At 49.1% G+C, this 15,844-nt stretch overlaps 1 protein-coding gene across 3 annotated transcripts; it reads right to left on the minus strand.

Annotated features, from left to right (window-relative positions):
- Positions 1-1,366: 1,366 nt before the first annotated feature.
- KMO (kynurenine 3-monooxygenase) lies at positions 1,367-14,460 on the minus strand. Of its 3 annotated transcripts, none has more exons than XM_066999352.1 (15): positions 14,334-14,460; positions 12,301-12,370; positions 9,554-9,651; positions 8,927-9,016; positions 8,319-8,367; positions 6,875-6,962; positions 6,059-6,224; positions 5,451-5,522; positions 4,807-4,928; positions 3,527-3,674; positions 2,996-3,053; positions 2,818-2,900; positions 2,409-2,510; positions 2,256-2,315; positions 1,367-1,594 (listed from the first exon to the last, which is right to left on the minus strand). In XM_066999352.1, exons 3-15 carry the CDS (start codon positions 9,641-9,643, stop codon positions 1,421-1,423), a joined length of 1,302 nt encoding a protein of 433 aa, XP_066855453.1. In that variant the 5' UTR covers positions 9,644-9,651; positions 12,301-12,370; positions 14,334-14,460; the 3' UTR covers positions 1,367-1,420. The 3 variants fall into 3 exon arrangements, with proteins under 3 accessions (XP_066855453.1, XP_013027199.3, XP_066855452.1); XM_013171745.3 differs by lacking the exon at positions 14,334-14,460 and adding an exon at positions 14,052-14,219; XM_066999351.1 differs by lacking the exon at positions 14,334-14,460 and adding an exon at positions 12,653-12,719.
- Positions 14,461-15,844: the final 1,384 nt, after the last annotated feature.

Below are 15,844 nucleotides of genomic sequence, written 5' to 3' on the forward strand. Positions count from 1 at the left end.
TTCTATCAAAAATAAATTAGCTGTATTTTCCTTGACTTGGCGAAAGAAAGCTAGCTGATTTTCAACCAAGAACCTTCCAAACACTGTTTCAAAATCACAAATTAGCTCACGTTCCCAAGTTCACCTGAAATATAGCACATCTAAGCAGGGCACACCTTTTGAGCACACTGGCCAGTGCGCACACACGGAAGCTGAGACAATGCTGTTTTCAATGTCTTGGTGACTGCTGCTTGTGAGGGGCACAGGAGGTAAGGAAGCCAGGATGGAGGCACTTACCCACATAGCACACAGACAGCAGTGGAGTTAAAAGAAATGTGTCTTGATGGAAAAGCAATAAAGAAAAAGGGTTGCAAATTTTAAATAGCATTTTTCAAATGCAAGAATTGCAGGCCAAATACATGTGTATTTTCAGTACTTAAAGGAGGCTTACAGAAAAGATGGATAACAACTTTTTGCTCAATCAGATAATGACAGGACAAAGAGGAATGGTTTTAAACTAAAAGAGGGGAGATTTAGATTAGAGGTTAGGAGGTAATTCTTCACTCAGAGGTGAGTGGTAAGGCACTGGAACAAGTTGCCCAGAGAGGCTGTGGATGCCCCGTCCCTGGAGGTGTTCATGACCAGGTTGGATGAGGCCCTGGGCAACCTGATCTAGTGGGTGGTGTCCCTGCCCTTGGCAGGGGGGGTTGGAACTAGATGATCTTTAAGGTCCCTTCCAACCCAAGCCATTCTATGATTCTATGATCTATTTTTCAAACTGTGTGGTAGCTTTTGAATTATTTATGTGAAAATACCAGCAATATGACAGGGATATGTTTCTTTCACAGACACGGATTACTAAGGTGTTTCAGAAGGAGAAATGTGACTCTGCCTGCAGAGTGCCTCAAAATGGGTGCTGCATGAGCCTGCTCAGCTCCAGAGCCATGGGTGCAACAGGCAGCCTCATGCCTGCAAGCAAAGCCTTCTAAGTATGAAGCTGAGATACCTGGAGATATCTCTCATCCAACTGGAAAAGGATGGAGGGGAGGATAAAAGGTGGGGAAAGACCAGATTTTGGTAAGAGTTGACTTCTGAGCCAGCAATATTGGTATGTATGGCTGGCTGGGAGGGTGTGTGCTCCCCACACTACTGCACACAAAACCCATGCCCAGCCAGTGACATGCAGCATTGCTCAAGAGGCAATGCTACTGAGATTAGGCAGAGAGACATATGAGCCCTTGCAGAGGCTCTGTAGGCTCTCTGTAACCCAGTGAGTTCCTCTGACGTGGGGAGAGGAAGAGGGACCACTGCTTCCCTTGGGGAGCAGCAGACAGAAGGGCTGCAGGAGTTGCCAGGCTACATCCCAAGAAAAAAAAATAATACATCATCAAGCTGAAACAAACACCTGTGCCTTTGCTTTTATTACATCCGGGACCGCCCCTTACATTTGAGCCACTTGGGTGCTGAAGGGAAATTTTCCAGCACTCCTGATGTAACGGCACCAGCCCCACAAGTTCTGTATGCAGATGTCTGAGTTCCATGCCAGTCTTTTTATGAGCAGGTAGGTGCCGCCTAGTCCTGCTGCCCCCATGATGAAGAGCCCTCGATTAATTATCTGCAAGTACAAAGAGAAATCCTGGCATTGTCAGGAGCTTGCTCCCACCCTGCAGTACAAAGCAAAGCACCTGCAAATCACCTGCAGCAAGCACACACAGCTGCTCACTGGCACTCAGTGCCTGAAGCCAGCCCTCACTGCACTGCAGGCACATGAGAAGGGCTACAGACCTTTAGTCCTCAGAAGCAGGACCATAGGTCACCACACAGCTAACCAGAGCACAGGGAGCTCAGAACAGGCTGCCTCCTGCTGCTTTCAACTTGTACTGCCTTCTGCCGCAAGCACATCCTGGCACGGTGACCAGCGAAGCCCCTTGGCCAAACAGCCCAGATGCCTGGTGCCAGCCAAAAGAGCAGCCCTCGTCCGGCACGTGCCAGGAAGACGTCAGCTGTAAGGATTATCCAGGCTGAAGGAGCAGCTTCAAGCAGGGAGCTCCCAGCACTGGCTAATGAGGGAAACACATGCTGGGAAAACACAGGACCCTGCACGTGCATGGCCCCCTAGGCTCTCTCCTGTGCCACCCTCCTGCAAGTGGGCTGTCCCAACACCTTCATCCACCTGGCAATATCACACCACCAAAGCTCTCTCTACTGCAGCTGGGCAGTGCCAGTATACAGGATGTGGGGCTCACAGCAAGGGGAGGATGGGCACAAACTCTTACCTTTTTCTGCCATTTCCAGTGCTGAAGTGCCTTGTGGTAGCGAATTCTGCTGAAGGTCACCTGCGGGGATTGCATGATCAGGTCACCACCTCTGAGCCAGGTGGGAGCAGCTCACAGAAAGCTAGGATAGTGGGGAGCAAGCTTCGGCCTTACCATTGTGTAGAGCGGGATGATGGTAGAAGGCATGAGGGCATGGAGGAAGTTGTCTACCCGCTTCCGGAAAATGAACCATGTTGAATTGACATGCTCTCGCATCTGTAAGAGAGCAATCACCACCAGCTTGCAGGATGTCTTGGAAGAGCCCCATGCTCTTTAGTAGCTCTTCCCCAAGCTCTCACTGCATGTCTCAGGCAGGCACCATGGGGAGCAGAGCCTGCCCGGCCTGAGCATTCCCGGCACAGAGTAAGCAAACAGACAAATATGGGTGACCCCTGACAAGGCCCAAAGGCAGCACTGCGAGAGCTGCCATCTCCCTGTCCAATTGTGGGTTCCTCACTGGGTAACAAAGGACACCGCTGCATGGATAGTCCCCAGCACCACAGCCTGTGTGCTGTTTGCTTACCTCTATGTAGTTGTACATGGCTAGATCTGAGATTGCATGGTCATCTGGCACCCTCAGCCTAGAGAACTCAGGGAGGCAGGCACCTGGGAAAAGAAAGCAGCAGCTCACAGGCAGCTCCCCAGCAGGGCCTGCAGCTGCTTTCAGCTCCAGAGAGCTTCCCTTCAGCCATCTCACTCACCAAGGTCATTGTGGAACTGGTCCATTAATTCATCAAAGACCAGACAATCCTCAAAGCCCTGGGAGGAAGATGGGAGGGTAAATAGGCAGCAGGAGTCACACATTCACAAGAAATGCCCTCATATCCTCTTAGTTAATGTAGCTGTTGGCAAGCATAGTGTCTCACTGACCACAGCTTCAGAGCAGGAGGCTTCCTGCCAGGGATCTTGCAGAGCAATGGTAATGGGTGGCCTTTCCAGGCATCCTGGGTCTCCTACTGGACCACCCATCCCCACCCGCCCCCAAGTAGTCCTCTGCCTCGTGGAAAGGTGGCACCACCGTCCTGTCCCTTGTCTGCTCCCCAGAATGCAGCCAGGTCCAATCAAGCAGACAGGTATCTGGAAGGAGTTCAACACCTGCCCATGCAGAGGACATCAAACTATGGAATGGGTCAGCCCTTGAGTTCTGTGGAGCTACACTCTAAAAAAGGGCATTTCTGGGTGAAAAGAGTGGGGACCTGACTGACACAGTCCAGGGCAAGCTGTGAACTTACTGCATTCATGCCCTGTCCGTAGAAGGGCACAACAGCATGAGCAGCATCTCCCATCAGCACACACCGGGAAGCAAGGTGGTAGGAGGAGCACTTCACAGATATCATGGCCTGGGCTGGCAGCAAAAAGTAATCGTGCTTCAGCTCTCGCCTTCAGGCAAAACAACAGATACTTCACTTGGTGGGACTGCAAGAGACAGCAAGAGCAAACCATGCCACGTCCAAGCTTAGGAAGCTAAGGCCACAGGCACTGTCTGCCTTGGTATGCAAAAATCATACCTCTTCACTGTTATATTTGTGCTGGGAAAAACAAGTGGAAGACCTATTTCATGAACTTCCCACTACACATTAAGCAAGCGTGATGTATGTACATTGAATAACATGATTTCACAAAGGCAGATAGCTTTGCTTCCCATAGCTGTGGCACAATATATTCAGACCAGTCTTGCTCGGGGTCCTACTAACACCATCCAGTACGGTGCTGGAAAGGCTGGTTCTGGTCCCCACCACCACCAGGACCCTCAAGGGTAGTGAGATGCTCCAGCTCCATGCTGCTGCCCTGGCGCCATTTGCCCAGTAGTGAGAGCCAGCCAGGGTCCCAGTGCACAGGGAACATCATGCTGCTGGGAACCGCCTGCTCTTGTCTCACAGACCTGACTCTTGTTTTAGATACAGTTAAGTGCCAAACTTTGCATAGTCAGCACGGTTTGGATTTTTTTTTTCCAAGAATGACATCTGCCAGCCTAGCTTTTCTCAGTCTGTTAGCTGAGTTACACAAATGCTGAGGTTTTAGAAATTTCAACAGCGGGACTAGCTTCATACTGCTGTTTTCTGTGCACAAACCTCACCTTAGCTCTAGTGGAGCCACTTTACTCACTCAACCCTAATATAAAAAAAACCCACAGGTTATCATCTGCTAATCCATCTCCTGAGTTCGAGATCTTCAACAGCAATACAGAAGCAGTAGGAGGTGACCCACTTTTCACTTCCCACAGCGGCAGGGCCTGGACTGTACCACCAAGGTACAGAACAGTGCTCAATTGTGACTTAGAGACTACTGCAGGATGGGACTGTCTTGCTGCTGAGCCTGTTACTCCACTGAAGAAGCAATGTGGACCCAAGACTCTCTGTTCCCCCTCTCCTACAGACCATGAAGAGCCACTCTAGCAGTGTTCACATGATGCTGACCCACCAGCTTCAGCAGAGTCCGTGTCACAGGGAGCACATCCCCTGGTGTGGTGGTACTGTGCTGAGGAGCAACAAGGGGCAATGGGGACACTTACTCTCCGATGAGGGGAATAGAGTCTGGAAAGTAGGTCTGGAAAAAATCCAGTACTTGCTCGCCGGTCGTTAGCTTCTCGAATTCCTCGAAGGGCATGAAGAGCGTGCAGGTGAAGGACTTGTCCTGTCAGCAGGGGAGGAAGTTTGGAAAGAAGCCCAGAGGCCACAAAAAGTACCTGACGCATGGGCCAGCAGCTCAATGCCCAGCCTGTTGGTCACCCAGCTGTTGCAGTGGCCAGTCTACCCAGCGGGGACCAGCGCCTAGTCACCCCATGTCCCATGGGTGTTTACATGTGCTGGGCATTGCTGGGGTGAAAGGGGTGGCAGACAAGGGCAGTGCAGGATTTGCTAAAGCAGGCCTGGCAGGCTGCGTTTGTACTCCAGTATCCTGTGGATATCATCCAGCTGCAGATAGAGAGGCAGCTGAGGTACCCGCTCAGCTCTGTGGGACAAAGCTAGCTCTGGGGGTGCTGCCCTGCACCCCCCAGGTGGGGGAAACACCTGGCTCAGGCTGGGGGTACCTCCAGGCACCTCTCCAAGTAGGCATCAGCCCTCCCAGCCCACGCCACGTGTCTGCCACCACAGCCAGTTCCTTCCCACAAGCGCCATTCCCATGCCCCAAAGGAGCGTGCCTATGGGTTATCACCATGTTGGGCAGTGCAATCATCATGAAGGTGTTTCTCGGCCAGATGTGGAGGTAGTTTGGTTCCATGGCAAACTGAAAGAGAAATAAAATCACCGTGTATCCCTGATCTGCTGTGCCTGGCTTCTCCAGCCTAGCCTCAAGTTCCCTCCACACCAGTACACTAGTTCCTGTCCCTTGTACCTCAGGAAGAAACAATGACCTCAGGGCCCCTTTCCACTTCCTATAGTGTCTAGAGAGACACAGAGCAAGAGCAAGTGCAGGGCAAACCGGGGAGAGATCTGCTGGTTTGTGCTTGCTGTTGTCCACACAGAAACATTTGCATAGCCCCAAGAAATCTCGGAGCTAAAATGAACCCCATAGCTCTGGGGCAGGCCTCTTGGGATTTCCACAGCCTAGCACTAAGACATTGGCCCCACCAATGAAAAAGAAACTCTGAAAACAGAAAGAGATGCCTGCCTTCTCCTAGGAGAGCTTTAAGCCCTTGGGAGGCTGACTGAACCCCAAGTGAGAAGTGAGTTCCTCTAACACTGCTGTAGCAGAACCATTATGAGAGGCAGTGGGTGTCATACCTGAAGGGGCTGCAGCAACCCTGGGACAGGCACACTTACATCTCCATCCCTCGGGGGGATGGTCAGCTCCATGTAGCCGTGAGGAATGTACTCGTGACTGTAGTTGAAGCGCGTTTGCCTCATGAACTGCTTTCTGACAGTTGAGAAGGCTCCATCACATCCCACAATGAGATCGTAGGTGACTTCCAAGGGCGGCTGGTCAGATCTGGAGGCAGGAGAGTCCCTTGGAACAACCCCGCCATAAAACCCCAGCCAGCTCATCATCCCAGGGCACAGAAGACCTGCCTTTTGCAATTTGCTGCAAAAATGCCTGGGTCACCTGCAGCATTATTAATCTTCCAGGATATGGGGAGAATGCCTTTCACTGAAAACATCAGAATAAATAGTTATTCTGCAGACTGTCAAATGTGTAATTCTGCCAGATCTATCCAAGTACTCAGCAGGCACTGTTGGTATAATGCTGCTGTTGCGTAGACCCTCCATCCCCAGATAAATGGGATGACATGACCAAAACTTAACACAACTGTGAAACAAGGTCATTACCTGCCCTTTCTGGTGAGCAATCTGACTCTGAAAGCCAGCACTACCAAGACTGGCATGTTTACTTCTTGCACAGGTCAGCAAGCATGTGTCTCACCTGTCACCAGCCTGCTGGGGGAGGTACTTAAGCTTTTTCAGCCTCTCTGTGAACTCTGCTTTGTTATCTCTGCTTTCCAAAGCTGATGCCAAGTTTTGTCCACTCAGGAGTAACACAGTAGTTTTGAACAGAAATTGCTCAATTGTTTGAGGTTTTATGAATTATTAAGCAGAAATAACCGAACACAGCACTTTATCCCAGGCTTGCACAGGACTTACCTGTTTATGGTTAACATCCCCAACTTTGCATTGCACTCCATGAGCTTGTGTCCAAAGTACAGTCTAGTGTTGGAGTACTTCTCAGCAGCTGTGAAAAGACAACTACAAGTAGAGGCTTGTACTGACCCCAAAAATATTTCCAAGGGATCCCTAAATTACAGGGATTTTTTGCTGTTACTGCAAGTCAGACTGTTGTGCTGAGCAGTGGCAGGCAGGTGGGGCACTCTAGGATGTGTTTAGTTAACTCTGGTGAAAACTATTTAAAAAGTGCAAGGAAACCTAAAAAGATTTCTTTCTTCCCTGCAGTGACATGGGTATTCACCTGTCTCCACCATCACTATGTAGTATTTCAGGACAGGACACAGTGCCTGCAGCCAGTGGGAAGTTCAGGGAAATGTCACCGTCCCTGGGGGTGTTTAAGGAAAGGTTGGATGTGGTGCTTAGGGACATGGTTTAGTGGGTGACATTGGTAGTAGGGGGATGTTTGGACCAGATGATCTTGAAGGTCTTTTCCAACCTTAATGATTCTATGATTCAACCTGGACAGCACAGATTACATACTTTGCCGCAGTTTCTATTTGGCTAATACTATCGTGGGCCACAGAAGATGCCACAAGATGCAGCAAGGCTGAGATACCTCCTGTTTTGGCTGGCAAAGCCCCAGTCAAGAGCAAACATGGGGAGAGCTGCTCCTCGGCAGTTTCTGCACCTGCAGAAAGGCCTCAGGGGGACTTGTCTGAATATACTTTTGCTGCAAATGAACAGCAGAGAAACAGCACAGGAGGAGAAAGGGAAGACAACGCAGAAGCACCAGCTGCAGCAATGTAGCCAGCGCAGCTCTGCGACAAGCATGTGGCCACAAAGACAGGACTTTGTACATTTTTGTAAACAGAGAGGACTGTACCCAAGTTAGCAAACTGCAGACTGCTCCTGCAAACAAAAACTCTCCCAGACTCCATGTCTTATCTAACCACAAGGGATAAAATATTGTTCTTTCTGAATTCCTCAAGTGAGTCTGAATTCTGCAAATTGCTCAGCTGGCACTTCCCACACTCAGCAGATGATGTGTTGTTCCTACCCACCTCAACCCTCTGTGGAGAGGGTAATTAACTACAGAGCAAACAACCTCACCAGACCTTCACCTCTGTAACGTGCAACGCAGCTCCTGCCTTGTGCTTCTGTTCATTTCTTACCTACAGCTTCCTCTTCCATGGATGCTAGAAGATATTGTTGAGCACTCGAGTCTCAGATCTACAGTGCAGGCAGAGGATTTCATTTCAAGTGCTACTGCTGAATTCTTCTTAGTAATGCAGCTGGTTTGCATATGTGCAAGAAAAGCCTGGGGCTCAAAGGCACTCAGCTGCAGTCTCCCGTTCATCAGGCAAACCCTAAATTTTTGGTGACTAGGGTATATAAGTGTTTGCAAATGGACCTGGAAACTTACCTGTTAACAGCTCTCTGTTTAAGTTTGCTCTGTCCACAGAGAGAATGTACTGCAAAACAAACAAACAGAGAGTGCAGAAAGCATTTCTGAAGGCCATTTTTCACAGGAAGATGACACATGCCACCTCCTCAAAATCTCCTAGTAATGGCCCTACTGAAACTGGGGTGCTTCCTTCATACAATCCCATCCCCACTCACAGCATTAAGACCATAAGCCCAGGCTGGGCAGACGTTCAGGCAGGAAACCAAAATGAGACTGACCCAGGCACACTGCAATGAATGTACTCAAGATGAGCTGCACAGAGAAGCAAGGGAATCAAAACCTGTGCGTTGTGTTTGCCAGAAAATGGAAGATCTTTACAGAATGATTGGGATGCATAAACGGCTGCATCAGACTAAGTATGGCAAGTCTAATGATGCATAAAATTAACGTTGTGTATTTTTGCAGGATGGGGAGAGAGGAAATCCTGAGATGAGGGTAACCTAATTTCTTCCAGAATGCTGTTGTCTCCATTTTGGCAGGTGCACCTCACTCTCCTCCCACCATCCATCACAGAGACCCCTTGTGCTCTATGAAGCACCTCCAAAGGGAGAGCATGAGACAAGTACCTGGTTCTTCTTGCCATATGGAATAGAGTATTTCTTCCCAAATGGCGTGTGTATTCTCCGTGCATGCATGGGGATGCCTTTGGACACAATCTGAAATAAAAGGGAGGAGAACCCACTTTTCCCACCAAAGCTAAGCCATCAAGGGGCAGGACACAACCCACCAAGTGCCATCCCCCAAACACCACTCTCCAGGCAGAACGGAGCTATCTCTGCTCATAGGGTTTCTGCAGCCAGCCAAATTGCTGGGAAAAAAATCGCAAGGTAAATGCAGCAGGATGGAGTTGGGGGTCGGCATCAAATGACACCCAGGTGCAGGGGTATGAGCTGATGAAGCCTGAGTTCCCCTTTGCAGACGGACAAGGACCAGACTCGGAGAGCAGTGCAAACACCTGGATGTTACATGGCAGTGGGCACTCCAGGACAGGGCTGGGTCCTGATCACAGAAGTCAGCATGCAGGGGGACCTGCGACGTGGCGGGGAGCCAGGCTGGAGGCATGCTGCAGGGGTGCTTGGCCTCAGCCTCCCTGAAAGCAGAGCTGCCCCTGCAGTGGCACCTGCCCATCACCAGCTGAAGTCAACAGCACCTCGACCCCAGAGACCCTGCATCTATAGAAGCAGTGAGGGTACCTGCTCTTCCATTCCCACAGCCTGGAGGGCCTGGCGTCCTCTGTGGGACAGGGCCAAGTTAATGCTTCTGCCGCGGGCAAAGCTGGACATCCGAATATCTGCACAGAGAGAGCAGTTGGTTACACAGACACCTCCTGCATGGCTGCACCACCTGAAATCCCTGCAGCGGCATCAGGTGGATGGTGGGGAGTCTCCCACCTTCCCCCATCCCTCCACTGAGACCAGCTCTGCAGCGTCCTGCTGAGAAACCTGGTCCTGAGATGCTCCTTCCTCATATGGGATGCTGTTTCACATGCCATCCACACAGCAAAGTGGGCAGGTCACGTTCAGTTGCTGGGAAAGTATCTGAGCCACTGGAGAGGGGAATGGGCAGCTGAGTGTCCCTTCCTCTGTGCCTTCTCCAGTCTCAGAGAACCTGCTGCAGCTGAGTGCAGCAAAGCAGCCACAGGGTCCTGACACCTCTGTGTAGCACCAAAGGAGGTGTTATCAAAGAGAGATGCTTCCCACCTAAGCAGAGGGAGCTGAGCAATTAATGTCTGGCAGCTTCTCATCCTCTGCTGAGTGCCACTGATGCTTTTCAGGACACTGGCAAGTCATGATCTCAGATTTCCCTGGCTGTCCAGACAGTGTGTGTCGCAGAGCCTCGTCCCAATCCTGAGACAGATGCCATCTTAGCAAGAGCCACAGGCCCAACGATTGGGCAGAGGGGTAGGATTCGTCCTCCTTGGAAGGCAGGTGAGAACACCCATCCTCCTGGCAGCAGCCAACTTATGGTGTTTCAGTAGCAACAGAAGTGGATGGACACGTAGCGCTGCTTCCAGCACCTCAGTCACTTCAGGAATGATGAGTGTTATCCTCACAGTAACAGCTGAATGCAGCTTGCTTCAGTTAATTTAACCACAGGCTTTTTTAACCCAAGAAACTTCTAGCCCATAAAACATCCGGCAAAGAGTTTAACACTTCAACAGCTGTGAAGAACCATTTCCTTTTGTTCTGAACTTGCAAGCTACTGGCTTCACGTGAGGCTGGCTGCTGTTCCTGCCAGAGTGAGGTGCAAACAGCTGCTCATGACGCAGGTCTTCACCATGCCCTGCTGTAGATGTGCTTCTTCTGGTCTTAGGAGTCTCGGTTGGGCTGGTCCTCCCTGATGAGAAAGCTGCTCCCCACCTCTGGCTACCCACACCGCCCATCCTGAGACCTTGTCTGTAACTGCTTCCTGCTGCGGGGCTCAGAGCTGTGCATGGTGCTCAGGATGGATGCCTGGGAGTTCTGGCCTGCTCCAACAACTTCCCAAGCAAGATGCTATCAGAGACCACATTTCACATGGGGCTTCTCCTACTCTCACTGCACATTTCAGTTGAGTTTCACCCTCCTTCTCATCTTCCATTTTGCTGCAGAGGTAGTGAAGGCAGATGATTTCTCTTCCTTTCAACAAGCACCTGGGCACTGGGCTGTGCCAGAGCTACAGCCAGTTCAGGCAGGAACGAGAGCAGCTCTCTGCCATGGAAGCCACAAGCTGCACACTCATGTCACCCTCTCTGAGCTGCTTGTCTGGGACACTTCAGAGCATGCCCACACACACTACTGCAGCAGTGCCATGCTGCTGCTCATCCCTCCAGTACCTGTAGTACCAGGTACCCTCCAGTACCTCCACGCCTGTTTGCCAAGTCCTACTTCTGCCACAGCTGGGGCTCAGAGTAAGGGCATGTGCAGCTCACTTTTTTCCCCATGACTAAAGGTCTTCATAACCTTCAGCTTGCCCCATACATCGCTCCTCAACTCTCAGTCACAAGCAGAAATGAGGAGAATGAGGAAATAACCTGACAAGAACCGTGCTTTTCTGACAGCTTAAGAACTCACTTCTGCAAACACCCATGGCTAACACATAGTGCTTGCTGTTGCATGCTGTGCCAGAGATGTGCCCACTCATTCTGTGCATAATTTGGAGCCTTTTCAATGTGGTACCCAAGTTTCTGAGCATGGGCTGTGATGTCCCAGCTCCTTTGACAGCATATGTAACTAGTAAATACAAACACTTGTGCATTTTGACAGAGGCAGACAGCTCTGCAGTAGTCATGCTTCTGTGTGCCAGGGAAGATTACACTGAGAAATGGAAATACTCCACTGAAGGCCTCTTGTGAACTGTCACACTTACCAAAATGTTTTTTTCCTCCCTAATAGTTTCTGAACTTGTAGCTTTCTTCCAGTGCTTCCAGACTTTGCTACTAGCCTTCCTTGAAGGCAAGGACAACCCTTTTGCTGAACATGGATTCACTACACTTAGTGACAGGAGACCCTCCTCACCACTATTTATGCTGTTTAGGAGTCAAGTCAGTGCTTTTAGCCCTACGAGCAATGCTGCAGTATTAACAAGAGTAATTGCTCCCAAAGTTCTGACAGTTCAATGGCACCATGCTATATTTCTTAATGCAGAAACTAATTTTTGAAAAATAAGGACTTGAATCAGTATTTAAACCAAGGCCATAAAAAAAAGGCATAATATTAATATCTGAAGGGCTGGTTCTCTCCACACAAGGCAGTGTATTTCAGATAAATGCTTCCCCCAACCACCACAGAAGCTAAAGGAAAGAGTGAAAAGGACATCCCCAAAGTGACACTTTCAGATTCTGTTTTCTCCCTGCAGCTTCAGTGAGGTCATGCAGTTCCTCTTTTGTTTCTTAAAGGGCTGCTACGAGTAAAGGGACACAAATATATTATTAAAGCAGTAATGTTCAGGCTGCACTTACCTTCTCTGGCTTCATAAACATCAACATGGAAACCTCGTCTAGCAAAGAAACAGGCATTTAATGCACCCACCTAAAAGAGAAGGATCGGGAATGATGGATGAAGTGTTTCACTATTAGCTATATCACAGATCAATACTGAACTGCATCTTCTTCACAAGGGAAAACAGCAGTCGGAGGATGCAGTCCAGCGGAGACGAAGAGACCCTTTGATCAAGAACCATAGAGGACTTCTTCCTGGAGAGAGGGACTCTGGCATCCCTGATGGGTCTGCAGAGCCTCCAGGATCATCATTACAAAAGTTAGCCATCACGGCTCATTACATAAAGTAATATCAAGTTCAGGACTTGCTTACTTGTCAGTAACTGTGCAGGACTAACCCATTCAGCCAGAAACAACAGGAGCTGGTGCAGGCAAGCTCCCTCCTCCTCTCTGAGCTGTATATATGACACTAAGGGATGTGATGTAGTGATGGGACTCAGCAAGTTGGGCTGACGGATGGGCTTGATCTTGAAGGTCTTTTCCAACTTAAATGATTCCATGATTCTATATTTATATTTCTTGGTGGAATTCAGGCTACTACAGCATTCCCCTGGGAACTGGGGGAAAAAAGGTAGACCTCTGAAAAAGCAAGACACTACCTTAAAAAGGACAGCAAATGTCCCACTTTCTATTTAAATGGATGCCTTTTTCTTCTTTAACTTCCATCATTAATCACTGTCAGAATGAACAGAACTACAGACTCTTCCCACTCTTTTTTCCAGCAACATAGGGACCAAGAAGCTAACTGCCAAAAAGTCAAAATGGAACTTTAGGTGCTGTAAAGCTTCATGCTGTCTTTTAAAGTCAGACAACTGTGCAGCTAGCAATGGAAGAAAAATGGTCTCAAACAAAAGTGGAAAGAGGAAGGCATTTTCTGTTAGCTTAGCATTTACCAAGTCTCAGTCCTTGCAAAACATTTCACATTAGGGACTTGGTTAAAGCCAGGAACAGCCAATGCAATGGAAGATCTGGCAGCTGACTCTGCTTTAGGTCCCCTGAAAGGACCAAAGTGCAACTTGTTCATTCCCCGTCCCCCCACTCCCGTCCCCATCCCCCCCATCCCCCTGCGACTTATACTACTGTGCAGGAAAGAAAAGAGGAGTACCTGTCCTGGTACATGTACAATACCCAAACAAGGGCTGTATTAAGTGTACCTTTAAGTCTCTGCGATATCTCAGCAGCAAAGCTTTCCCTCAAAGAAGATCCCTTCGCTTAGTAAAAAGTACTAGCTGCACTAACAATCCTTGCTGCCTCCTACCATGAGACCCCAACCAGCTCCCTGATAATACCCTGCTCTCTGGCAGAAAAAAATAATTTTAAGAAAAATAGGATTAAAAGGATCATTGAGATTTGAACTCAAGAGAGACAATATTATTCCCTTAATTTGCAAAACAAATCAGTTAATGAACTATGCTCCAAAGAAGTGAACATCATACAAAGGTGAAAGATAATATGGGCAAGAGATTTGACAACATTTTTCCTTGCCCATGCCAACCTGCCTGGTTACATTTGCTGCGCGTGCAGAGCAGCTCACTTGTGCTGGAGCTGCCTTTCCAGAGACCTTCACGTTCAAGCTCAGCTAGGAGCTTGGAGCTAGGAGCTCACCTTCATGTTCAAGCCGAGCAGTCACCCACTCTACTTCCTAGCAATGCTTGCATAGCCCCAGCTCCCGGGGGAGGACAGACAAATAGCAGACAAGTTGCGTTTCCTACCAGACCACCTCCAACAATGGCAACTCTTTTCCCACGTGTGTTGCTGGACTCCATTGCTGTAACAGCCTCTTGACAGCGAGCTCTGAGCACTGCTGTCCCTGGGGAGGCTGGTGTCTCCTCTGACCCTGCTGCCTGCTCCCTCCTCACCAGAGGGAGGAGAATGGAGAGGATGTGGGTGGCTGAGTCACGCCTGGGTTCATTCCCTAGTTAATGTTAAAGCTCAACTCCCACCTCAGGCTGCCAGCACACCACGTTGAGCCTTAGGTAGAGACGCTTACCTACCTTGGTGTGAACGTGGTGTCCTTCAACACAGCCTCTTTTGAAAATGGCAAAGCAGTTCTGCAATCTTCAAGCACATAATGAAATGTAGCCTCCCTGCATGTGGAACAAGAGGAGAACTTGCATGGACCTGGCTTTTGGTTGCATTGTGCTGCTCGTCCTTGGAATGAGTGGCTCTGCTGAGACAGTGCTGCACACAGGAAGCTTTTAAGAGGGAGGAGGTAATTCGCCTGTTTTAGTACTGGGATGTTCAGGAATAAATATTAGCATTCTGCTTGTCCTAACCAGGGGCCATATGTGTTTTGTTATCCAACCATAAACGTATTCTCTGACCATCTTGAAATTCAATTTTCTACTGTTCCAATAATGTTTATCCTAGACACAAAAACTAAAGGACAGTGAAAATACATAAGTTAACATTCAGTAACTACCACTTATTGCAAAGTGAGCAACGCACTGCCCAAAACTACATATCTGTCTCAATGAAGCATGACCAAATACCCACACTAGCACATTGCAGTTCTCCATTGCGTGTTCTGGTGCAGCAAGGCCCACCTGCTCCCAACAGGATGGGGAACAAGTGCAATGCCAGCAAGGCAGGGGCCCCACTGGACACGGCCCCAGCCCACAGTGCCAGACAAGGTGAGCAGGTCATGCCCAGGGACGGCAGCCCAGGCTCAAGGCTGCAAGAAAAGACTATGGAGATAAGAAAAGCCTGAGGTCAGGACCAGGTTCACTGATGGCAGTCAGAGTCAGGCACAGCCTCATAATCACCAGGCACATCTATAGTGGCAAAACCACCCTAAAGTTAGCCTACACTGAAGAGGTCAACGTGACCCATGAGCCACAGGCCCAAGCTTAAAGAGATTGCTGCTCACCCCTAAACCTCAACCCTGGTGGGGGCCCCAGGTGAAACTATTCAGGGCTATTAAGCTTGTTAATGTGCTGGCACTACATGTAAACTAGCCACCACGCCATACAATTTTTCTGATCTATGTTACAATGAATTGACCTGTGCTAGCTAACTAACACATACCAAAGAAAAGAGAGCTAAGAAGCTTACTCAAGGCAGGATCCACTCTGTTTACAGACAACCCCTTGTCTGCCTGAACAGCTCTAGAAGCTCTCTCAGTATGGAGGTTGTGTTGTCTCCCTAGATTTGTTCCAGCACACTATCATTCCTGCAGGCAGCAAGCTCTCCTGGTGCCATGCTTAAATAACCCTTCTTTGATTTTGAGTCTCTTTTCATCCCATTCACAGAGCCTCCATGCAGCAAATGGTCATAGAAGGGGGAGACGTATTTTGAGGTAACTTTTGCGTAGTAAATAGCCATAAAATTATTCATTGTTTTCAGAGCACAGAGAGCAAACCATTAGCTTCCAGCAGTGACATTTGTTATTTGGAAATATCACTCACAGCACCCTTTGAATACTTGTCCTGTAGGCTTTACAGATTACTCCACCACTGTGGCTTACCAGTTTATTAACAGTATTTTAAGGTATGCTAATTAACTC

This window comes from Anser cygnoides, chromosome 6, assembly GCF_040182565.1.
Source record: "Anser cygnoides isolate HZ-2024a breed goose chromosome 6, Taihu_goose_T2T_genome, whole genome shotgun sequence".
NCBI lineage: Eukaryota > Metazoa > Chordata > Aves > Anseriformes > Anatidae > Anser > Anser cygnoides.